Source organism: Coregonus clupeaformis, chromosome 18 (assembly GCF_020615455.1).
Source record: "Coregonus clupeaformis isolate EN_2021a chromosome 18, ASM2061545v1, whole genome shotgun sequence".
Lineage (NCBI taxonomy): Eukaryota > Metazoa > Chordata > Actinopteri > Salmoniformes > Salmonidae > Coregonus > Coregonus clupeaformis.
In genome coordinates this window covers 48,303,890-48,330,109 of record NC_059209.1, presented here as the reverse complement: position 1 = coordinate 48,330,109, position 26,220 = coordinate 48,303,890, and the positions used below count along the sequence as shown (strand labels likewise).

The following is a 26,220-nucleotide window of genomic DNA, read 5'->3' as shown; positions in this document are numbered from 1 at the left end:
GCCAAAAATACAAAACATTCACAGACAATGTACAGAACATGGAAAACCAAAAGGTCTGGGACAAACAAATGAACTTCGAAATAATGTTTATTTATTTTTTTATACTTCAAAAAGAACACTACCGCAAGGGGTGAAATGCACAACTAAATGGCATATGTTTTTAGAAACTTAAACGATCGGGTGGAAAAAAAAGTATGTGATCATATAAACAAAGTCGATAACACATTAAATGCCTGCATGTAAATGAGGTTTGAGTGCTGTGCTGCAACAGACCAGACCACTGCAGGTGGAGTGGAGAGCAGTGGCCTGCAGTTCAGCCTTACTGGTTCATAACAGCAGACATACCTGCCACAACGTCACTATTAGCACTGAACTTCATATGCTGCTTGTCAAAGTATAGAGGGAAGAGAGGAGTTAGTTAGAAGGAGTTAGTGGCAAGCCAAGTGTAGCTAGAGGCACTATTTCACACAGGCCTATAGATGGAGTTCTTTCTGCCCTAAATAGAGAGGAAAGGTCCAAGAAGAACAGAGAAAAGGGCCCCTTACCCTCTGGTGTTGAGTCTGGCTTATTATCTCTCTTCCTCTTTTTCCGCTTTCCCTGCACAGATAAACAAAACAATGTAGTCAGAAAAAACGGGTTACTATCAAAATGAAAGCAACATGCTTCAACACTACATCAAACAACTTTAGTGTATGAGAACAAAAGTATAGTAGATCATTAGAAATACAGTATATATGGAATTATTTTTTTACCAACTGGATATGAGGCGCTTACGTAACCCACATTTCCCTCATTGTTGAAAGATCCATGGGAAAATGTCCTACTCACATAGTTATCTCGTGCTGACCAGCCTGGGTAGAGTTGGGAGTGGAGTTGCCGCTCTTTCCTTGCCAGCTCATAGTATTTGGCTTGCTCTTCTCTCGAAAGTGAGTGCCACTGTGAACACAAACATGACAAAAGTCAGAGAACTGGTCAAAGCATGTACAGAATTTACACACACACATTTACATTTTTAGTCATTTAGCAGACGCTCTTATCCAGAGCGACTTACAGTTAGTGAATACATATATATATTTTTTTATACTGGCCCCCCGTGGGAATCGAACCCACAACCCTGGCGTTGCAAACGCCATGCTCTATCAACTGAGCTACATCCCTGCCGGCCATTCCCTCCCCTACCCTGGGCCAATTGTGTGCCGCCCATGAGTCTCCCGGTCGCGGCCGGCTGCGACAGAGCCTGGATTCGAACCAAGATTTCTAATGGCACAGTTAGCACTGCGATGCAGTGCCTTAGACCACTGCGCCACTCAGGAGACACCTACAAACTGTGGTGTGTGTTTGTGTGATCAGGCAGTGCTGTGTTGTGTTGTGCTGTGCTCACTCTTCGGCCCAGTATCTGGTTGATGGCAGCGCTCTCCTTTAGGGTGCACTCAGCCACCACCTTGGCCCTCATCTCCTTCATGTACAGCATGAAGGCATTCAGAGGCTTCTTGATGTGGGGCTTTTTGTCCTCCTCCTTCTTCGCCGGGCCAGGAGACTTCCTGCTGAGACAACAAAACACACATTGCAAATGTCACTTAAAATAGTCCTCCTTGTGTATGAGGTCCCTGACTTCTTACAAAGAAACAGGATGCTCTAGAATCCTGGCCCTCTAAATGGAATTATGAATAGAGACGGGAAAGTCAGTCAACAACCAATTTTAATAAGAGTAAATAAAATAGAGTGTTTATATGTTTGGTTTTAAGTAAATGTGAAGAATCTCAGTTAGTTATTGGTCCTTACGAATGCATAGAGGGGCTCATGTGGTCATGAGTGTTTGGCTCCTGCTTGATGGCTGGTGATACGATAGCAGGATGAGGGATGCCAGTCTGGTGCATGCCGTGGGGGTGGTGGGTCATCATGTGGGGGGAGAAACGGCTGGACACCAAGCTGGAAACAACAAAGACAAACAACCCCAACGGTTAACAAACTTTCAACAAACTTTTTACACACTCCTTCTGTCTGACCTGTCAAGTCGACATTAACTGCTTTGACTGTTTGTCTGGAGTCTAGACAAAAGTAATGTCCACAATGAGCTACATATATATTTTTATATAAAGGCTTTTTCAAAAGCCCCTTTATCCGACCATGCCTGGAGAAAAGTGGAGTGTCTGGTAACCATGGTGACAGAGGGGACATGACACCTGAAACCACTTTCCTCCCCGTGTTCAAAACCATGCAGGGTCTTTCTTCCACAGATACCAGAACAGAACACCTTCAGATAGCACAACTCTCATTTTCCGACAGCTAACACAATGGTACATTGTACATAGACAAAGGGGGAAATTAAGTTCCATGCTCCTCTGCCACACGTTCTTGTTAATACATGAAAGGAAAATCCTTAAATGTTTCATAAAAATCTCGTCAAATTTACAAGACAGATACGGTCCATGAAAGTCCAAAATACACTATAACCTTGTACTTCATGTGAGTGAGTACAGATGTTTTTCTTGCTATAAAAAAAGTTACTTAACAGTAGCAAGTCAAATTGAGGACAAACCATTAGTAATTGGGTTTAAACTTTAATCTCTCCAATATCTTTCTACTTAAACTATCATATCATACATAAAAGAGGGGGCTCTTCCACCATTACCATCCCAGCAGCCGCTAAAAAACTAGATGAGGAAAAGGAAAATGTAAAACATAAAATAAAAAGTAGAACATCATATACATACAGTATTATGATATATTTATGACAAAACTGTCAAGTATTACCTGAACAAGCCTTGTTCAGGTGGGACGGAGGGTAAGACAAACTTTGTAACACTGTGGCAGCAGCTGAGAGTACAAATCTTTCAAATTTTGACAGTGGGGCAGAAAGTTCAATCAGATGGGAGTTGTCGGTTCAGATGAGCTTTGTTTTGTCTTAATCAATTCTCAGACCTTTCATCTTTGTGTGTGTGTAGCAGATCAACTCATAACATTGGCCTGGCCTGGCTCACAGTGAAAATACAGTGATGTCTACAGGGTAGGGTTCTGAATGACAATAATCTGTTCACTTTCTCTTTGGAAGGAAGGCTGAGCTCATTTTTAGAAGACTTAGCACCCATATTCCTTTGTAGTCCCTAGCCCACTGAGTGTCCATGGTTGAATAACCCTGTCCTAAGACTGTTATAAACCAGCAATGAGAACATCATAAACATGACTACAGAATGTAATACAACCACAAGATATTGAATATCTCTTTTTAGGGATGGTTAGGGGTTGGTGGGCATAGCTGAGACTGGGTGACAAAGATCAAAGAGATCCACTGACCTGGACATGGATGCATTCATTGCGAGGGTGGGATAGGGGTGCCGGAACCCCCCCGGGGGGATAGAGTACATGTGCTGGCCCTGCCTGAGAACCAGAGGAGTAGAGGAAGGCACCAGTGAGAAGAGGATCAGACACAGCTGACAGATAACGCACCAGCACTAATCCAGCACTCAACTGCAATCCCCTGCTTGCAGAAAAGCACCGTTCAAATTGGTAACAAGACCCATAGCAAAACCCATAGAATGTGAAGAATTTATCATAAATATCTCAAATATGTCAGTGTTTTATTATCAAAATTACATCAGAACATCCTTTACTGCAAGGTTTGAGAAATACTGTACATAATATATCGTATTCAATGTTTCTCATATACTATATCATGTTAGGACTGTTAGATAAATGCACATCAACCAAACAACTATTCTCCATGTCTATGAGTTAGAAGGATGTGGGTTACTCCACAGATACATGGCATATTGCCATGGGACAGAGAGGAAAATGTGCTGTTTTATAGCTAATTTCCTGCTATTCTACACATTTTGCCATGAGGCTGAGAGAAAATTTAGCGTTTTCTTTCTATTTCCTGTCATTTTAAATTTTTTGCCATGGCTTATGATGTGTTCATATGAAATCTGGGGAGGAGGGTGCATAAACATGTATATAATACTGTTCTATTTAATGCTGTGTGTTACTCACTGTGGTACCAGCCAGCCCAGAGGGTGAGGGATCTGTCCCACTGCACCTGGAGACAGGGGGTAGTATGGAGAGAGCTCTGATGGATGGGGAGTCCGAGGAATGCCTGAAGGGAACACAGAGGGGACAGTTTAAGCATTTAGGTAATTTTAAGTCACAGACTAGGTCAATTTCTCTAAGAAATTAATAGATATACTGCAGTTTAAGTTTAATACAAGCCATGTAATGCTTTGGATTAGGAGCTGTTCTAGGCAGCAACATGATATTCTATGAGGTTGTGTGTGTATGTGTGTACCGGTCTTTGGGTCAAGGATCTCCGGGGAGAGGTGTGAGGGAGGGGTTCCGGGGGAGAAGTGTTCGTTGCTGTAGGTGATGAGGGGGGTCAGCGGGTGGACGTGGTGAGCATGCTGCACCACTGGGACCTTGTTGGACTGTAGGAAAGACAAGAGGAACACACAGAGGGGCTTTAGACACCAGAGAGAGAGGACTGGATAGACCAGGGGTTTAATAGTCTCCCTCGGTCTCCAAAGACTCACACCGAAACAGGCTCATTCATAACACAGTCTGACATTTGTTGTGCCTGATGCTTGACATGTATGACACTGACCAACATGTATATCCCTCTGCATCCTAATGCAAACTGTGTTCCAAATCCACCATGGACTCAGTTGGCATGAAGGTCATGATGTTTGTTGTTGGTAGTCACTGTGTCACTGAGTCATGTGTGTAAAGGTGAGGGTTAGCCCCTATGCCTGAGAATGCTGCCTGTCTGCCTGTCTGCCTGCCTGCCGGCCGCCCTCCCTGGTAAACAATACAGGCTGTGGCTGTGTGTGTGACAGGCCCTATGATGCAATCTGGATCCCCACCAAGACACAGTGAAAGCCTGCGGATGCATACCAACACCATTACAGCCATTTAGTGGAGGAGAGAACTGTTTGTTCAGCCCAACAGGCAAAACAACAGGGCCCAAGATCCAAAAGTCACACCAACACAAGCCCCCAGTACCGTAGGTAGCTCAGTGCCCATACACATGGCTAATCCCTTATCTCACACCGCTAACTCACCCACACACTATTCAGTTCTTCATTGATCCATGTAGGATGACATTAACCCTGAACAGTGTTTTTAGGTTCTCATTGATATGGTTTGAGTACACTGGTACTAGATCTATCGATCTGGTCTAAGGGAATCAAATCCTATACACTCAAAGCACTCACAATACAGCACCAATCACAATGGGAGGTGGGTTATACATACACTTCAAGAAGTTAAAGAACTTTGATTTTGTTGGAGCAGCCTCATTGTTATTTCAGCTATTTTAATAGAGCTGTGTGGTGGCAGAGAAACTCCATATCCCCTAACTGTAGTGCAGCTAGCTAGTGGAGCTGGCCAGGACAGCCAGGAGGACGATGATGGTAATAATAACCAGCATCTCTTTCATTAGGCAGCGTTCGGCCTCACAGTTATTTCCTCTGGCTGCCCTGCTCAATGAAACGCTTGTTGGCCCAACTCGTCACATGGGAGGACCAGGGATAGGGGGAGAAAGGAGTCTTGTTCCTAAAACCTAACCTTTCTTCAGTATCCCTCCCCACCCCCTTCTCAACCTCTCATCTATCCAACGAGGTCCAGGAGGGAACAAGGTTTGCATTGAGACGACTGTACGCTCTCTTACTTCACACTGCTTAGAATTGTTTAAAGCAGTTCCAACCTTTCCAAGTGTTAGCGAACGTGTTTCTCCTGCTTCCAAAGCCTGCTTTGATTTCACTAATGCCAGTTGTGATGAGGAAATTGCAGATGCAAAGCGAGATAAGTTACTTAAAATGATTAACGCCTTGTAAAAGGTAAAGTACATTCAAAGTGCACATTAGGTGTAAATTAACGATAAGCACACAATACATGGATAAAGCTTTCATATTATATGATGTTATATGATGTTTATATATACATATACATATACATACACATACACATACACATACACACACACACACACACACACACACACACACACACACACACACACACAGAGTATACAGAGTATACAAAACATTAACAACACCTGCTCATTCCATAACATAGACTGACCAAGAGAATCCAGGTGAAAGCTATGATCCCTTATTGATGTCACTTGTTAAATCCACTTAAATCAGTGTAGATTAAGGGGAGGAGACAGGCTAAAGAAGGATTTCTAAGCCTTGAGACAATTGAGACATGGATTGTATATGTGTGCCATTCAGAGGGTGAATGGGCATGACAAAAGATTTAAGTGCCTTTGAACGGGGTATGGTAGTAGGTGCCAGGCACACTGGTTTGTGTCAAGAACTGCAAAGCTGCTGGGTTTTTCACGCTCAACAGTTTTCCGTGTGTATCAAGAATGGTCCACCACCCAAAGGACATCCAGCCAACTTGACAGAACTGTGGGGAGCGTTGGAGTCAACATGGGCCAGCATTACTGTGGAACGCTTTCGACATCTTGTAGAGTCCATGCCCCCAATGAATTGAGGCTGTTCTGAGGGCCAAAGTGGAGGATGCAACTCAATATTAGGAAGGTATTCCTAATGTTTGATATACTCACTCAGAGTGTGTGTGTGTGTGTGTGTGTGTGTGTGTGTGTGTATATATATATATAGGCCCTTTATCTACTTCTCCAGAGTCAGATGAACTCGTGGATACCATTCTTATGTCTCTGCTTACAGTTTGAAGGAAGTTGCTAATTAGCATTAGCGCAATGACTGGAAGTCAATGGGTATCCCCCCCTTTCCGCGACCGTTGCCACCGCTGCTAAAACAAAAACTAGAGAAAACACTGATGTTGCATAAAGCATTTATGCATAATGTAGAAAACCCAAAGCCCAAATGTCATGTATACTTCAGGCATTCTTTGTTGTTCTACTTCATGTACAATGTGAGTGAATTTTCCATATATTGTGGATGCTGTTTGAGACCTCTAGACCTGAGTGCCAACACATTTTTGGGAAGCACTTCAGTGAGAATTGGAAATGATCGCCATTAATAATTCACACTTTGGAATACACCAATCATGTGTTCGCTCAGAACAGAGTTTAAAGTTTAACAGCGCCAGTTTCAACATGAAGGACCAGTCTGCATACGATTAAAGCAAGCCAAATAATGTACGGAACAGAAATATGTAGACGTGGGCTGTCCACATGCAAAAGCATTTTGGCCAACGGCCTACCTGCTTAAACCATCTTCAGAGAAGAGGTCCCTCTGTGGTCTACCTTTAGGTACATAGATGGTTACCTCATCAACTTCTACTGGGTTATTAGGTGCTGACTGAAAAGCAATAAGCAAGTCCCTTCCTCTAGATCAGAATATTGCGAGTAGTTACAATTAAATAAACACAAAGGCAATGGTATTACAGTTCTTCATTCTCACATTGAACTTTCAGCTGGAAAGCAGTTCAACAGTAGTTACCAGTTAGCAAACATGAAAAATGAATCTCACAACAACAAGTGGTCTTAACGTGTAAATGTGAAGAACGCCTACTTAATCATGGTTCTAAATAAAAGAAGAAGCAACTCCCCAGCCCATCAATACCTCAATTCAGCCTCTAATAACCCTCCTACCCATCACAGCCTCACATGCTTGGTTTCATGATCCATGGGCAATGTGTAATAAGGAAACCACATGGAACATGAGCTGTGTTTGAAATATAAACAAAATCTACGTGACGGCCGGGACATAGAAAGAGCAATCTGGAGCCAGATGGGACCTGCATTGGCACACAGACATCATGCTCTCTACATAGACCTGCCAGCTAGTTAAACTGCCCAGTCCCTGTAACAAAGAACAATGCCTTCACAACTGACGTGTGGCAACACTGAGGAATGATATTAGATTCGAGTTGACACGGTAACAGGAAGATGAAAAATAGCAAAAAGTTGCTGAGCCAGTGAAGAGACAAGGTGGCTGTCTGTTAAGCGGTTTGAGGCGAAAGAGTCCAAGGTGGCAGTACCTCACTGAGCCGTTAAACTTGGAACACTGCTAAGAAAAGCACAGTCCTTGGTCAATGTGGGTGGAGGGGTAGATTTCATTCAAATAAACATGTTTTTGGATCCTGCACATCTGAATTGAATTACTAGGCAAACAGCCGATGGGGAAGAGTGCTCAGAACAAACTGAATAACCCCAGAGCTTTGTGTGTGCCTTTCTGCTACGCGATCACTTCTGGGTGGGAGGCTCAGAAGCCTTTCAAAACTCCAGGAAAGAAAGAGTGAAAAGAATGCATGGCATGTTGAGAAATCCAAGCCTTGTTTTTCAATGCCAACAGGAAAGGGACATGACACAGTCGCTTTTAGAACATGCCCACCAAAAACTATGACATTCATCACAGACAAGCTGCTTCTGACCAGTCATCCCAACTCAAAGGGTCAATGGCAATTACATTTAAGGTTAACAAAATGGCCGTGTCACGTTGCAGTTGCTAGACACCAATAAATAATTTAGGGTTTCACCTAGGTCACATGAGGAACTGAGAGGGCAAGCATTGACACAAACATAGTAGCCACTAGTTACTACAGCCACAAAGTCATAAATTCAGCCTATTTCTTCAATTTATCTTCTTAAAATGTGATTTCAAACCTAACCCTAACCTTAATCCTAAACTTAACCACACTGCTAACCTTATGCCTAACCATATCCTTCAATTAAGACCAAAAAGCTAAATTTTGTTTTTATGAATTTGTGTCTGTGGAACTGGAAACCTACAAACATGAAGAAATTACTAAAAAAGTATGTAGAGAATAATTATTCACCACTGATTAATCAAATAGCCCAAGGAGCCGATTTTGAAAGTGTACCTTCTTGTTTTCAGATGGCTGTGTACATGGATGTTGGGACCTGGTTCCTATATTTGACTTTCACTGAGGTACTGAGTCCAGTGTATGTCTATAAAAGCAGTGTTTTTGCAGAGCCATGGAAGGACTGCAGCCTTCCCATCAGTATTCAGTTCAGGCTTTCCAAAGCCTTTGATTTCATGATGGACTCTGGTTGTTTCATGCGTAATCCAACACTGGCAAATCTCAGAGCACACACAGTCAAACAATTTTTGACCGCAAGCTAGTAGAAAGTAGCTTTGCAAACCCAACCTGTACCATTCTCATTCGACGTCTTTACAAAAAACTGCTATTCAGTCTAATGTGCCGAAAATATCAACGGACACTCCATGGACAAGCCATCTTTGGAAGCACACCCATGTCAATGCTGAGCTCTTACCACTTCGATTCACTTAACAAGCAATCTGGTGACCTCCATCCTGCTGTAAGTGAGTTATGACAAGCTGCTGACACATAGTGACCAAGACCAACGCTCCTGTTGTCAACATGATTGCTCTGTAATGGGGTATTGAAACACAAGATTAGGATATTTATTTCTCGACAAGCTGACCATATAGAATAGGTAAACTTTTCAAATTCAGAGCAGGAGGCCATATTTGAGCTGTGAGTCCTGATGATCTGATGACTGGACTGGGCGGACAAACACTGAAGTCAGGACTATCAGATCTCATTAGTCACATTCCCTGTAAACGTCCTCCATTGATGTTTTAACTTTTGCTAGTAAAAAGTATGTGGACACCCCTTCAAATTAGTGGATTTGGCTATTTCAGCCACACCTGTGTATAAAATCGAGCACACTGCCATGCAATCTCCATAGACAAACATTGTCAGTAGAATGGCCTTACTGAAGAGCTCAGTGACTTTCAACATGCAACACTCACTACCAAGTTCTAAACTGACTCTGGAAGCAACGTCAGCACAATAACTGTTCGTCGGGAGCTTCATGAAATGGGTTTCCATGGCCGAGCAGCCGCACAGAAGCCTACGGTCACAATGCGCAATGCCAAGCATCGGCTGGAGTGGTGTAAAGCTCGCCGCCATTGGACTCTGGAGCAGTGGAAACTGCTTCACCATCTGGCAGTCCGACGGACTAATCTGGGTTTGGCGGATGCCAGGAAAATGCTACCTGCCCCAATGCATAGTGCCAACTGTAAAGTTTGGTGCAGGAGGAATAATGATCTGGGGCTGTTTTTCATGCTTCGGGCTAGGCCCCTTAGTTCCAGTGAAGGGAAATCTTAACGCTACAGCATACAATGACATTCTAAACAATTCTGTACTTCCAACTTTGTGGCAACAGTTTGGGGAAGGCCCTTTCCTGTTTCAGCATGACAGTACCCCTGTGCACAAAGCGAGGTCCATACAAAAATGGTTTGTCGAGATCGGTGTGGAAGAACTTGACTGGCCTGCACAGAGCCCTGACCTCAACCCCATCGAACACCTTTGGGAAGAATTGGAACGCCAACTGCCTAATCACCCAACATCAGTGCCAGACCTCACTAATGCTTGTGGCTGATTGGAAGCAATTCCCCGCAACAATGTTCCTACATATAGTGGAAAGCCTTCCCAGAAGAGTGGAGGATGTTGTAGCAGCAAAGGGGGAAAATGAGATGTTCGAAGAGCAGGTGTCCACATACTTTTGGTCATGTAGTGTATAAGTACAGTAAAGTACACCCCAGGGTTTCCATTAGGAAAATGTGGCGTAACCTGATTAGGGCAGGAATGACAGAAATCACATTTTGATTTTGGTAAATCATATTAACAGAACATGCAAGTCCAGGATGCAATGATGTGCGGAACTTCTTACTGAATTTTGATGAGCACTTTGAAGATGTTTAGAATAACTGTCCACATTTACTTTTCCTCAGCCTACAAGACCAGTAACGAACAGCAAAATCACTAGCCTATGTCAATCTACTCTCACCCATAGTAGAAAAGTTAACCTATTCTATATGGTCAGCTTGTCCATAAATAAATATCCTAATCCAAAACAGACTCTGGGACAGTTGTGGGAAGATGGATCCCAAATTCATACAACCATTTTTCTTTTTTAAAGCAATGCGTCGAATGAAACAGATCAGAACGTTTAGCTTACAATTTTGATAAACTACTATTTCTTCACTTTATAAGCGCAGCAACGCACACAAGGCAGTAGGCTACACGTGAATGTTCGTTCCATAATGCAATTAGCGGGAAAACACCATTGTCAAAAGGGTACTGCATGCGAGCGGTTTCATGTGACAGAGATTAAAATATCCGCTAGAATTTAGAAAGAGAGGAGTTCTAGAAGCCTACTTTGAAGCAAAGTAAGATGCCTCATAATGTGTTAAAACATTCAGGTTTCAAACAATTAAGTATGTTTTCAAAATGCATACTGCCTCCAGCTCAAAGTGGTGTGTGACGCGCTGATGAAGCCTGCCTTCCCTTGCATTTGAGAAGCTGCAGCAGCAGCAGCTCTCCGCTGTCTGACTGATTTTCCGCTCAAATGCTCTGTATCTGTATGCTGTACGTGTGTGATAAATAAGATACTTGATGAATAAACTGTAGACTACACACTTGACTATTTAATTCCACAAAATTATGCAAATTAACCTATAAACCGATAAGCATGACCAGTCAAATGTATTTCCATAGACTGGTATTTCCATCAATGAATAGGCTAAAAAGCATTACTTCATAATGGGATTTTTTCTTCTTCTCCCGGACAATTGGCCAGCGCCAATTTTATTTAAATTGGCTTTTCTACCCTGGTACACACACTAAAAATGTAAAAAAATATATGTTTTTTGCAAAGTAGTGTTTTTTAGACAACTGCGAACTTCAAGGAGTAGGGCATTCAAGGAGTTGGTCTGGTGGTCAAATGTGATGTCATCAGACTCCCCCTTGCTTGAGGAACAATAGAGAACAAAAGTGGAAAGGCCCACCCTACTTGTGTCATGTCATGACTTACCTTGACCACCTATTGAGATGTACCTTTTGTTAAGTAAATAAGGTGTTAAATGAGGTGAAAAGGAGACTGGAGTGCCACATGTCGAACAGTCTAACATGGACCAACCAGTAGGAATGGTAGAATGACCTGAAGGAGCGGTATTGACAGCGTGATCACCATGGTGATGATCGGGCTGCATTACTCAAGTTTGAGGAGTGCGTTATTGCTGCTGTGCAAATGCACAGGAGCCAGATGGCAGACAGCTCTCTCTCCCTGTCCAGTCCAGTCCAGCAAGGCCGGACACTACTGGTGGAGTGACAAGGCTGAGGCTGACTCCCACAATACATCACCTGGCCCTGCATTGCCTTTGATGTATATTGAATGAAGAGGTAGCCCCCCCCAATACTACCAAAAGCAATACCAACTGAATGCTAAACAAACCTGTCTCGTGAATAATTGAGGATCTCGGCCAGAGCAGGCTCCGATTAGCATACAGGCCTTATGGACCCAATCTGCACAGCAGCTACAGGACAGACTTCCCCGTTCCCTGGGCTTTTCATATCCACACAAGGGTTTCATATCTTTTTCAAAGCCTCCTCTCGCTCCTGGTCCACTAACACAATGAGAGGAGTCCTAGTGAGACCAGCTCCATCATTCATTACAATGCACATTGTTGTCTGCTGCAGGCCAGGCACCGTGAGGGACACTTGATGATCTGAGTCACCAGGAATCTGATCATCAGCGATGGCATCATCATCATCTCATTACTGCTGTAGAGCTGCTGCTAAATGACTTATTCATCAGCAAATACACTAAGGGGGGAGAAGGCCTTTCTACAAACACATTCTAGGGCAGATAAGTAATCAATAAAAGGGTCATATGTGCATGAACAATTGAAGATTCTGAAGGTACATGCGTACGTGCATACTTGAGGGTCACCCCCAGGAGTCCCACATAATCAATATCAGAGAAAAACGTTGTCTCCACGCCAGCCATCATGAATATACAATTATGACATGTAATGAGTCCTTGCAGAAGAGAGCAGGAATACATAAAGATTGTGGTTGATGGAAGCCCTGCTGCTGTCCCCCGGCTCCCTCTCCTCAGGTCCCTCTGGCTGGTGTTGGCCCTGGCCCCTGGGCAGTAATCCCTGGACCCCTGTGTACCTCTGTAGGTTCCCATCCGCTCCCTTTGCTCTCATTAGTGCAGTGCTGGGGCTCTGCAGGCCTGGGGAGCCTGCCTCCTGCTCCCCCTCTCTGCTACTGGGGTAATGAGCACATAATCAGCCTGGCTCCCTGGCAGCAGCTCACCAGAAGGGCATGTGGGCTTATGGCCGTGGAGTGTGTGTGTGTGGTGGGAGTAAGGGCACAGTGGGGTGTTTCAGTCTGAATCCCCAGTGGCCCATGCTACGAGGCTACACTCCCTCTGTATCAGAGGATGCTTCTGCTCACACATCTGATGACCCTTTGTCTCAGATCACCTGATCTACCATGGCTACTTCCTCTTCTAGTTCACATGACCTGATACTCTGTTGCCAGAAGAGATTTAGCTGAAGGGGAAGAAAATATAAAAAGAGAAAGGAGACAGTGACTTATGATGGGAACAAGCAAACTGTCCACTACCAAATCTAAAGTTAGGCAATTAAAATAAGTAAGTCAAATATTCTCCTTCAAAATTTGCTACAGTAAAACCCTCACGTCTGAATGGCAAAGTCCACAATAAGTCTCTCTCTATTGACCTTCCTGGTTCAATAGACGTTCAATAAAGATGAAGGTCGCACAGATATAGAAAGCTCGCTGCAAGAGACAAATCCGGAATTTTCAGCCAAGGCAGGGCAGCATGGAACCAAGCCAAAGACCTCAGTGTCCACGTCAAGTCTTCAATATCCCCTTTCAATTCCTCCTGATTCACTTGCTATTACTCTGCTACTTATTCAGATGTTTTGCTGTCCCATAATGCAAGCCCTTGCATTTCATAATGTTATATATTAAGTAAATAAAATAAAATCCATTGGCAGGAACAAAACAAACGAGCCATGCTCAGAGAGTCACCGACAGGTCAGCACTTATTGTAATAAAATATATTTAATTGGCTTCCAATTGAGAGTGAAGTCAGCCACAGAGCAGCTCTGGATTCCCCAGGGCAAGGCCAGCACTGCTCCCACTGACAACAGCTTCCCATTGACACCACTCAATGAGGACTTTGTCAAGTGCATCATTGCGTTTATGAGATCACACCACAAACTAAAACAGACCCGTCTAGCCAGGATTACTGAGGTCACAGGCTGAGTCTCTGTGGTTATTTTCTCACAGCGTGGTGACTGAGGGTGGTTCTCTGAGCACATCTACAGATCACTTTCCTAACCCCAGATCAGCAAGATATGATCTAAGGCACGATACGCTGTTATACATTCTCTCCACACTTCATGGTATGTTGATCCCTAGTGCTGTTTATCTAGTGTTATCACGAAAACACGGTTCCATGTGAGGTGTAACAGGCCCAGCAGGTCCTGCAAGGTCCTGCAGGTCAAGAGGTGGACAAAAGAGGCTGTGCCAAAACATTAATCACAGACGACTTATCTACGGAAAGGCATATGAACTGGCCAGACGTGAACTTAAATTATATGATAATTAATGATAAATTATGTATTGGACTGGCATGGTATGGAATGACTAGATGACTGTTGTGTAATGATGTAGTGTAGTGTAGGGTGCTGTGAGCTGTGACTAGACCCAGTGGATGGATAGATAGATGGATGGATGGTATGGTGTACTCACCAGGTGTCCTGGGGTGGGGGAGCGGGAGTCTTTGAGTCCAGCAGCTCCAGGGACATCCAGTAGAGGCCATTTCATCTGCAGGTACTGTGGGGTGAAGAAGGAGTAACATGAATCAAACATGTCTGGGCATTAAAATAATACAAGAAGGACATGCATACAAAAACATGAAAACATAAATAAAGACTACTGGTAGTAATGAAACAAACAAACAACAATTGTAATGATACAGGATGATCAAGATAGATTCAAATGAAAGCAATCACAGTGAAAAGGAATGTATTTCTATACAATAATACCTAATCTGCTTCATATACACTCACAGTTCACACTCACAATATTTTACACCATATCCTATTACCTAACTTGCTATAATGTGTTGAGACTAACTCGCTAATGCTTGTTGAGAATGAATTGCATGAAATATGATTTAGCTATTCCAGAACAGACCACAATGTAATAAATGGTGTGGGAGCCAACAGAGAGCCATAACTCTGACAGACACCTGTATGAGACTCCTATGCTGTTGGAGACAGACGCAGGCTTTTGGCAGCAGGGGGAGAGGGATGTGAACACAGCGGACTGGAGGGGGACTGTGAAATCGCAGTTTGTCAGGGAAAAACAAGATTCCAGCTGTGGGCGCCCATCGACTAGCGGGTGGGAAGGGACAGCTGGAAGGAAGCTCCATCAGGAGAGAGGGGAAAGGCAGGGGTGGGGTCTCCGCACTAAGCCTATGGCATCCTGGTGAATTGTTTTGGCCTTTTGACCCAAACCAAACTAATCCACTTTTATTGTTAGCATTTTTCACCTTGCTATCATACTTGTTATCATTGGCTTAAACATTACTGTTTTCTTTTAAATTTTTTGGGGCACAGAGTTTAACACAATTGTTCATTTATGGCAGTCCAGCCCATGTGTAACTCCCCATGGAACAGGGTCATGTATGGAGGAGTTGTTTTATCTCCTCCTGAAAGCAACACTTAAAAAATATATTTTAAGTCTTGGTGCTGTGTGTGGAGCTGGTGCTCGGACCGATGCAGAGCTCAGCCATCTGGTTTGTGAATCAGTTTAAATACCGGATATAGCAGACTGTCATACATGTGGATTTTCTACATGGTATCCAACGATTTTAAATTACTTAAAAGGGTTTTCATTTCCGCTTACGCTGCATTTGTGCGAGCACACATAGATATTTGGTATCATAGTTAATCTACATTGCCTTTTGGGCATAGAATACCAACATGATTCCAAAGCCTCTGCATGTGTCAGTTGTAATGCATCTACTAATTGCGTGTTGTTTTGCACATTACTCAGTAGTTTAATTTATGTTCACTATGACACTCCCCAAAATGGCTAGGTCAGCAGCAGGCTATATAGAGAGAAGGATGGATGATGTGTATCTCAGAGTCCCAATAACCAACCTCAGCCACATGGGCTTGGGTCTTATCAGGCAACCTTTGACTGTTTCACTGTACTGATTTGAAGGGTTTAAGACCAGTTTAACAGTTTAGCTGTTTCAGCTAGTTTGTGCATCTCTCCCTCTCAAAATCCACACCCCAGATTAAAATAAATGAAATATCTATTTTGCATGGAAAAAAGCCATATTGTACAATAAGACATGGCACGTTTCCTCATCTTACATAAACCAAGGCTGTGTACTTTCATTAATAAATTATAATGTTGCACAAAGTCTAAAAGGGGGAAAACTCGCTGCATGCATGTGAAAGATTCAAGGCTTAAAAGAGTTGACAATCATCTTTGCAGGATTAGATTTTTAAAGCTTCATTCATCACTCGAGTTCATAGGGAGGAAGGAAGCTTGGATGACTGCGGGTTAAAAATGGAAAAGACATAACAGGAGGGGGAAAGGGAGAGAGGGAGAAAAACATTTTCAGGAATGAGTTTGTCGGAGCAGGCAGAGGGTATTGTTTCCTGACAGCTGGGGTCCAATAGAGTACTGAGGGAGGGGGGAAGGGGACCCTTATTCGCATCCAAAAGGGATTCTTGGAGTTGACATCAGTCCTCTTCATTTTCACCACACTGCTCAAGGCTGAATCGCAGGTCCCAACTAATAGGCCCAAGTCCATACAACTGTCAGGAGGCCCTTGCTTTTAGAGGCTGCTAGCTCCCTATTGAAACTTTATTTTGTTCTGTGCATACTGCCCAATGAATGCTGCTTTCTGGAGGGAAAACCAAAACAATACGTTTTTCACTGTCTAATCTATGTCAATCACGAGTCCCTCCGCAAATGAAACAAGCCCTATTGTGAGCGTTTGGTCTACCCTGGCCTGACCATGCCCGCCCCCAGCTCCCCCGCCCCCTCCTTCCCTTATTTGACAGCTTCTATGGGACTGGGGAACATACCCCGAGGCACTTTTAAATTTAAAATGAGCCAGCCTCCTTTATAGAATTGCCACTGTACTCTATGGAGCGGCTGGTTAGAGAAAGACCCCTTCAAACGACTATCTTCCCCAACACTCCCTGTAAATGTCTACCTCACACACCCAGTCTCAGCAGTTCCTACCTCACTGTAGTCACCTACACACCAGCCGCACACTACTCACTAATGAGAGAGCAAGAGCGAGAGACCATCGGTAGGGGATCAACTCAGGGGGGGCTCAGAGTTATTAAACTGCTTTCTATAAATCTTTCCTCAAGCACTCTTACACACACACACATATATAGGCAAAGGTCAGTGTTCCTCATGCAGGAAAAGCTGAGAGACCAGTCGTTATGTAGATCTTTCCTTCACTCTAAGTACGGGGCGGGAGTCTAAAATCAAAGTGGGAATGTCATGTTCTCTCTTCAAAATCACAGAACATTTAGGCAAAAATCAATTACAAATTGTGTTTGACTAAAAACACAGAAATCTGGTTAACAGATTTGATTAAATCCCCCCCAAATAAAAATGTTCTCAGGTTCATAAACATGTACATAAAACCCAGAAAGGAAGGCATGGTAAATAGGAAGATACTAATAAAAATACTATTGAAAAGGGGCTGAAGTCTTATTGAATAGTCTGTAAAAGATTGAAACCACTGATAAACTAAAATCAGCAATTACACTTTACAGTAAACTTCAGGCAATCCTGTAATGCTTTGCAGATGCCCTTAATTTCATTAGAAACAAACACAATTTGAGCAGACCTAGGTTGGCCTCCATTGAGACACTGGTTTCACTGTAGAGACTACTCTGGTGAAGAGTGTCAGAATCTGTGAGAGCTGTGCAAATAAAGTCAACTTCTGCAACTATCTGATCCATTTCCATGCCTCTAATTGTCTTCCAGCCTCCCTCTGCCTCCAGAACTCAGAATAGACATCAGTAGAATACTGTGCTACTTATCAGGGACCCAGATGCAACAAAGGTGGCAAAGTCGCCACAGAAAATTTCCCAAAAGCCAAGATGAAGCCCTTTGGTTTTTCGAACAGAGAGAATACAACATAATGCTCTGGGGCATGCTGACTGCCAGAGTTGGGTTCTAATTGTTACATTTCTCTCACAGAACAGGGGGAAACATGGCCAAGTGTCTTTGTCATCTCTGAAGTGTGTGCCGTCATACTGCTGGCCAGGCAACATCAGAGCACGGAGGAGAGGAGAGGCAGATGTCTGGACATTTGTTGTCAAAGTAAGTCAGACACTCTGCCAGAGACAGAAAAAAACAGCCCAAACTTTTCCAACAACTATCTGCAGACTTTGGAGTGTAGTCAATCTGCGATTGATGTCAAAGGCATGGCACGTCCTCAGGGTATTTTGTTCTATAGTCAAACAACTACAAAAATGTGTCTTTGGAAATGTCTACAATGTCTATTTAGGGACCACACACACACCGCACCGAATGTTGATCTGCCGTTCGTCTGCCGTTCGTTCGGCGGTGTGTATTTTTGGGACCACCCGTTGGTCTGAATGCCGTCATTTTCGGCCGGCACTCGGTTTCTAAATTACGGCCGGCACTCGGTTCAGAGGTGCTAAGTACTCTCGGCCAGCAAACGCTACCGGTGTAGACCCATTTCTTGCTCCCCACATCACCGCGAATCTCATAGTGTTTGTAAATCACTGTTTAATGTTTTAACTTTTGATGATGTCATCGGCTAGAACTTTTAACTTTATATTTTTTTCTACAAAACATAGAAATGCGCCGTTTTCACATACAGTATGTTGACACTGGTATTGTGCTGGAGATAATGAAAATGAGGTTGAAAAGTGGTGGAGTTGCCCTTCCAATACCAACAGATTAATTGACAGTGACACTCCAGCTCCGACCGGTCCAAAACCTGCCTGGAGCTGTGGCATCAACCCCCCTATCACTCTCCTCTCCAAACAGCAGGGCCAGAGGAATGCTTCCAGGGCTTTCTCCAGCATATAATGTCAATCACCTACTTTGTGGAGAGTCCCTCCCCATTGTTTTCTTTTGCCCCCCAACATAAAATAAAATGGGCCACACAGCTTGCTGTTAGAGTGAGGTGTTAATTATCCTCTACCCATATGAACAGCAGCACCACACAATGGCCTTGCCAATCCTTACGCCATAGTCCCTCCCTGTTTATCTCCGCTCAAATCACCTGCTTATGCGAGCCATTGCCACCTCTACTTGATCTATGCATGACATACAATTATAAGCTTGTCTCAAAGTTTGAATTAAGACCCATTGTTTGCGGACATTACAGGCAATTACATAGACAATTCTTAAGCAAACTTCAGCCCTCATTGTGCTAATTAGTGGTTAATTGATGGGGAAACGACAAGCAGTTCTACTGGTCAGCTTGGCTGCTACTGGCCACAGAAATAGCTGTTAGTGGAAAAAGAGCCCATTATCCAGTCTGACTGACTCTCTGCAGTAAAGTGGAGTACCTTAAGAGGAAGTTGTCCATGAAAACAATCTTGAGGAAAACGAAGGAACTTACAGAGAAAATATTATGGTGCCTACATAATTGATGGAAATAACAATTCGTTACCGTGAATATATCCACACCCTGTATTTATCATTTCTTACGTAAACATAGATATACACTGCCCACCTTTATGGAGTTGTCAGTAAATAACAAGATGTTCTTCACATTAAAGAAAAATATTGCCTTAAACTAGTGTTTACATTTCTCTTGGTGTCTAATAAAAGTTGATGAACTACTCCAAGGCAATAACAACTAGAAACACATTATCAATTCACTTTCAATGCCCTGGTGTCATACTCCCCCAAAAACTGAGTTTCAGGATAAACTGTGTGCTAAATGCACAAGTCTTAAAATGGATACATTGCAAACTATGCCATTTTTAATCTGAGAATATAAAAATTATAGATGTGTGTGGTAGGATATGTGAACAGCAGGGTGATATTTCTCAACGCCCCAGCCCAGAGCAGACACCCAGGTTATGCATGGGGTTAACCCTGAGAAGGCTACTGTCTCCAGCAGTGTCACTAGCATCCTTCTAATGGCTAGCACATTCGAAGTGTCCATTAGTACGTGGAGGAGTGAAGTTAAGTGACTGTGACAGGGGCACTCACTCAGCTCGCTGGGCCTCTATTGTGACCCGGTTGGTCGCCCTGCTCTCTTATTCACAGCCAGAGAAAAACTGGGTCAAAGGTCAGCCATCCAGAGTGCACTGGTTTCTATGGCAACATGGCCTATTAAGGCCAGGCTCATTGGCCTCTTAACATGCTCTTGTATACAAAATAACTATTAGCGCAAAGAGGGAGAGAGTAGAGTGAAGAGGGGAGGCAGCGTGAGGGAGGTCTTAAAAACACAGTGGAGGGGCTTTGCCAAGATTCTAAACCAGTTACACGCCATGCCAAACAGTCCCAGATAAATCCAACATAACAACCATCCATGCTTTCTAACAACCATCAGTCTTGGTCAAATACAGAGCTGACATCACTGGTCCATGCTCGTCTACAAGCTACAAAGTTGAGGTTTAAGACACAGAAAAACAAAGACAACTTGCATAATCATAAACACTTTCTTATTGCTTTTATGCTCAACAGAAAAAAAGGCAGCTTGTGTTCTTCTACACATTTTTGTAAGGAATTCTAAATATTACACAAACATGAAATAGATTAAATTGTATTGAACTCAGTGAGCTTTAATGTCATATGACTAGCTGATATATATTCTGAAAAATGTCAAACTGGTCTGCAAGCCCTGAGTTATTTAGGCTGCTAACATTAGGTTGTTTGTAAAGTCCCCACTAATTAATTTTGACTTCCGTCTCATTCCACTAGGCTAACTGTGCTGCAAAAAATATTTTATACAGAATATGGATTTTGCTACCTCTTATTTTGTCCTTTCTGAATACTGACTTGAGGGTTTTACTAGAGTGAAAAAGACTGTGGCTTTAGTGAGACTGCTTTTTTTTTGGGGGGGTTGACATGATCTTGAATTATTGCTTCCTGTAGCCAGAGCTTAAAGAGTGTTGCTACAGCAGAACAGTGAATATGTCTCTTTAAACTAAGCACACTATTGTTTTAATTGAATTTCATTTACTTTAAGGCAATTTCAAATCAGATGTGGTTAGGGAAAAGTCCCCTGTAGCTCAGTTGTTAGAGCATGGCGCTTGCAACGCCAGGGTTGTGGGATCGTTTCCCAAGGGGGGCCAGTATGAAAATGTATGCACTCACTAACTGTAAGTCACTCTGGATAAGAGCGTCTGCTAAATGACTAAAATGTAATGGAAAATGGAAAATAAGCACTTGTTGGGGTGAAAGTTTGGAATAAGTTAGCAATTGTATTACAGAAAACAACGGCAGGCAGGTCAAATTAAACAATGTATAATCAGAGCCACAAGAAAATAATAATGTGTCTGGCAGGAGGCTCACTTTCTCATACAGAGAGAGGAGGCAGCCACGCTGTTGCACTCAATTATTTGAAGTCAATTATGTGGTTTTCCATACCTGGGGTATCTGGTTTCAATTGTGATAGGCTACTCTGGTAAACTCAGTTTTAATACGGTCCAATGTCAAGCCATGCTACACTTATAACGGAGGAGACTGTCTGTCTTTCACGTCATTTCGCCTGGCACTGTTTGTCCAGTTGTACAGGAACACAACATTTTATTGTTTGGGGAGCAGCCTACTTTCATTGAAATGCACAGCCGTAAACCTCTGTGTAATTAACTCCAGAACTAGTTGTGGCTAACAGTGGTTGGCTGGATGTTTACTGTAAAGCGCAAGAGAGAAATCAAATTAACTCTCTCTCTCTGTCTGTGTCTGTGTCTGAGCTAAAAGTGCAACATCTACACAAATGACACATCATTGAAACCTGCATTTTTCATTTATAACCAAACACAAATGTACTGACAGAGACAGCATGGGTTACCAATATAATGGAGTGTGTGGTGCATGCCAAGCAGGTTAAGAAGCAATAATAAGTCCGCCATACACCCCCACACAACAGGGTAAATACCTCTACACAGTAATCACTTCTAAACTGATGTAGAAACCAAAAATAAACTTTTTCCAGAAAATGTAGATAAATATTTACACCTCAGGGTAAATTTGATCTTAAACGAGGATAAGTCTGCCAACTTTTGTATAACTCCTCAGACCAGCTGACACAGGCAGGAGGCCATGAAGCATCTTTTAGAAAAAGTCAGTTTGAAAGAGTGGGGTGGGTGGGGTGCTTGGGAGAAGGAGAGAGAAAAGGGCCTAAATTAAACACATTTGTTTCTGCTCTCACATACCACAAGTCTTATGAAAACAGAGGGCTGATTGTGTTCACTCTACAGCCCCCCCACCAGCTCCACGCACCCCCTGCCCCGAGCACCAGCCCCTCCCCCCACACACAGCTGCCTGCAGATGCCTCCTGTGTTTGCACTGCGAGTAGGCACAAATCTTAGGGCCTGAAGTCTCAGCCCTGCCTCATCTCAGTTTTACTGCCTGACACCCCTCTCACCCCACTGCTAACCTACTCTCTCTCCCTCTCGCTCGCTCTCTGACACACACATGTACACAGTATACACACACACACACACAGCGGGTAGGCAGGCCTGAACTTGCAGCCCATTCATCAGAGTTAAGTTGTTCAAGTTTAATATGGCAGCTTTTGACTTAAAAAACCGTATTCACATAAAAATGAGTAATCAAACAAAGTCAGACTGTATTGCTGACTCACTTTTCTAGATAAATATTTTTTGCATCGGCCAAACAACGAAACAAAAAAAAAAATCATTCAAATGTTCACTAGTACAAACATGAATAAAATGGCACTTTCCTAATAAAGTTTCTAAAGAGTTTAGGTCAATTGAAAGCCAGAGCAAGTGGTCAGCCCATCCCCCTGCCTGCCAGTCCCCTAATTCCAGAAACATAAATCTTTAGGAGGGACACGGAGCAAAACGAGCCTGGGTCATAAGGTCTTCTACCTCTTCAAGGTTCACCAAGTCGCCTGAGAGCAAAACAATGGAGTAGTAAACATATGCAAGGAACCTTCACCTTCCTAAGCACACATGATCCTCTCAGTCCCTGCCAATACTCAGGAAAAACCTCTGGAACAAATACTTTCCGGAGGGTTTGGAGGAAAAGGAAGGAGGATGAAATTCAGTGAGCTTAAAGAAAGAAAACAAATCTTTATGGATAATAAATGCCATGTCAAATTAAATCAAATGATCTGTATCTGAAAGGGATGATAGGAAGTACCAAAGGCACAATGCTAGCCAAGAGTCCTGATGAATGCCAATGATATCATGGAGATTTTCATGATATCAGGGAGAATGGGGCCACTAAATGTAAATGGAATGATATTGAAATCAGGGTTGGTGTCAATTCCATTTAAATTCCAGTCAATTCAGAAAGTGAACCAAACTCCAATTTAAATTCAAATTTTTCCTAATTGAAAAGCATTGAAGAGAATTTGAATTTTAGTGTACTTCCTGAATTGACTGGAAGTGAAATGGAATTGATCCCAACCATGATAGAAATCCATAAAGATGGACAACAATTCCAGTCGCTGCATATTACTATAATTCAATCTGAATACATTCTTATGAGAGGGGCAAGGTGATTATGACCAGGGGCTGCAGCAAATATCAGATTCCCAGATAGGGGGCAGAGCTAAGGGGAGGCCCCTACCAATTACACTGAGAGTGTTTAGGAATGTGGAGCCAAGACCACGCTGCCACAGACCTGAACACCGACCACTCTCCACAATCACCACTAGCAACACTGCTTATGCTGTTCAGCTCGCATAGTAGTTTTGTTGAGATTGGAGGAAAATATCTTTATATCTGGATATATTCTTTCCTAAAAAACAAAAATCTGTCCCACTTCACAATGCAACAAACTTCTTCCAAATCCAAAGTGCTCACTCCTGCAAACAATTAGAGATGACCCGAGCACTGTAAGCTGTGTGTGTCAGATAGAGAGAGGGAGAAGGATCTGATGGAGGAACGAAGGGGGAGAGAAGGGAGAGGGGAGCTTGTGCACAATTACAGCAGGGATTTATGGCCTGAGAAACAATTTATAAATCACAGCTCTTGAGCTAATGTGATCCAGATTGCTCTCCATGCAGCTGCAATTTTGGTCTGTGTGAAACTGCATAATAAACCTGACTGGAGGACATTTGTTGGGTGGTGGTGGGGCGGAGAGAGGCTGGAGTTGTGGGTGGGGGCTGACGAGGGTGAGGTCTTTGGCTCGCAAACTCTGGAGGTGTTTTGGACTAAAAGGCTGGGAGTCTTATATGTTGGGTGGGAAGTTTTGCTGAGGTGCAAAACAGAATTGTTGATCTAGACGCTCGAGCCGAAGTGTCCTTGCGTAAACCCCAGAATATTACTTTTCACATGCAAATAATAAGTCCGAATTTGATAAAAAGCTCAATAAATCAAAATGCCATTTTGTATTGCGTGAAAGGTAATTGAAGGAGAGCAGCAAAGCAGGCCTCTAGCAAAAATACTAATCTCCTCTTTGAACAAATCATAGTTATACAATGGCACTAGCCTAGCCTGCAATAAGACGCCATATCCATGTCTCAGGCACAAGTTCTAAGCCAATGTCATTACACCCATGTGAAAGTATTTACCCACCATAATCACATCAATGAATTAGTGAGACTGAAAATGAATTTAAGATTGTGATAAGGGGAAAAAACAAGAATAGTGTTGCTTTCTCCCTCTCTTTTCGTAGCTTAGGGCTGGTGTGAAAAAAGGAACGGATGTGCTCAGTGAACCCGGGGCTTTGGTGACCACTCAGCCAACTGGCCCTGAACCTTCACCTCTCACCCTTCACCCTGGGGGGGCAAACAAAGCTCTGAGTGACATCTGAAACAGGAGACCCTATGGGGACAGAGTGTCTGGACAGGGCTGAACTGACCCATTAACTCTGCTAATAAGATTTCGTGCCTTTTTTTGGTTTCGTGTCTTAAACCATGGGGTAGCACACAGCTCAATCAAAATAACGAAGCAAGCAACTAATTTGAAGTTAAAGTCTCCATCTCATTTAATCTCATTTATTTGCCAACACCTCCATATTATACGAAAACAAACAACGCTGTTCCCTAATGAACGACTTCACCCGCCTGACGCCAAGCATAGCTGTGATTACCAACAACAAGAGGGAGGGGGGAGGGGGGTTCCATGGAGCTAGTGTTAATACATGTTTAACGAGGGGCTTTGCTAAGCCCAGACAAATATGAATTATAGCAAAGGAGGGAAAACAGAATAACATGGCAAAATACATCACCGAAAAATACAATAAAGATGAAACAAACAATTCCCAGTCTGTTTATAAGGAGCTCACTGAAGGTTATTCACCACTCTTCCAAAGATTCAACACAATAGCTCACGTAAATAGCCTTCTAGCATTAGCATGTAGTAAATAAAAACACTGGAGAAAGTTGTTGGAAAATGTGGCGTATAGAAGTGATGTGAGACTTGGTCTCCAGAATGCTTAAAGCCACTGTAGTATTTAAATCAGGCAAGGAGGGAGGAAGACTGGGTGAAGGCAGCATTCTGTAGCTCAGCTGTGAGGCTCTAAGCCATTGCCCTGGGGTCTTTGTCCTGCCTTTCAGGGCAGGTCTGAGGTAGTCAAAGACCCTATTCATGAACAGCGCTCCCCCTGCCAACACCCATACAGCCCCAGTCAACTCAGCCCACAGCTATAGAGCCTTTCCATTTCACACGAGAATCAGACTTGCCCCCAAAGCCTGCTTCAGGGATTTCCAATAGTAGGCCTTTCCAGCCCATGTACAAATCAAACAAAAGGACTCCTTGGACTATTCCATGTCATATAGGCTTGATTAGAGCTTTTTTTAATGTAGCTAGCTGGTCTGACTATGCAGCAAATAAATCATTCACATTTGTAAGGATTTTGTATCAAACCATGTAAATGGATGAGGGATTATGCCAGTGGAAGGTGTGGAGGAGTGTGCATCTTTAATAATTCCAAAGCTTTGCCATATTGCAACTGCACAGAGACCCCGCTCTTCATTTTCTTTGTGGACATTTTTTCAGAATATATTTCAAATCTTATTATTTAGTATACTATTGATCAATCATGCTAGTGGACAACCATTTCAAACTTCTGAAAACATATTTAAGACAAATATGGACAAGTGTCAAATGAAGGAATCACAAGGACAATCTAAGGCAGAAGAAGGAGGAATCCCAATATCACTTGAAACCAATGCTTTAGGATCTCAGCTGGAATTCATCAGTGTGTAGAACATTGCATCATGATTTGAAATATGCCATGTAAGGCCAT

General features: G+C 43.0%; 1 protein-coding gene across 4 annotated transcripts in view; it reads right to left on the bottom strand.

Moving 5' to 3' along the window:
• LOC121530904 (transcription factor 7-like 1-A) overlaps positions 1-26,220 on the bottom strand; it is a 45,956-nt gene that overhangs the window by 1,010 nt on the left and 18,726 nt on the right. For 2 of the 4 annotated variants that reach the window (XM_041836264.2, XM_041836266.1), the window contains 8 exons: positions 14,545-14,628; positions 4,283-4,418; positions 3,991-4,093; positions 3,295-3,378; positions 1,783-1,929; positions 1,382-1,544; positions 829-936; positions 546-597 (listed from right to left, as the gene is read on the bottom strand). In XM_041836264.2, the coding sequence (XP_041692198.1) occupies positions 546-597; positions 829-936; positions 1,382-1,544; positions 1,783-1,929; positions 3,295-3,378; positions 3,991-4,093; positions 4,283-4,418; positions 14,545-14,628 (877 nt within the window). Of the gene's footprint in view, positions 1-345; positions 383-545; positions 598-828; positions 937-1,381; positions 1,545-1,782; positions 1,930-3,294; positions 3,379-3,990; positions 4,094-4,282; positions 4,419-14,544; positions 14,629-26,220 lie in introns of all 4 variants that reach the window. The other 2 variants (XM_041836267.2, XM_041836265.2) reach the window with 2 other exon arrangements.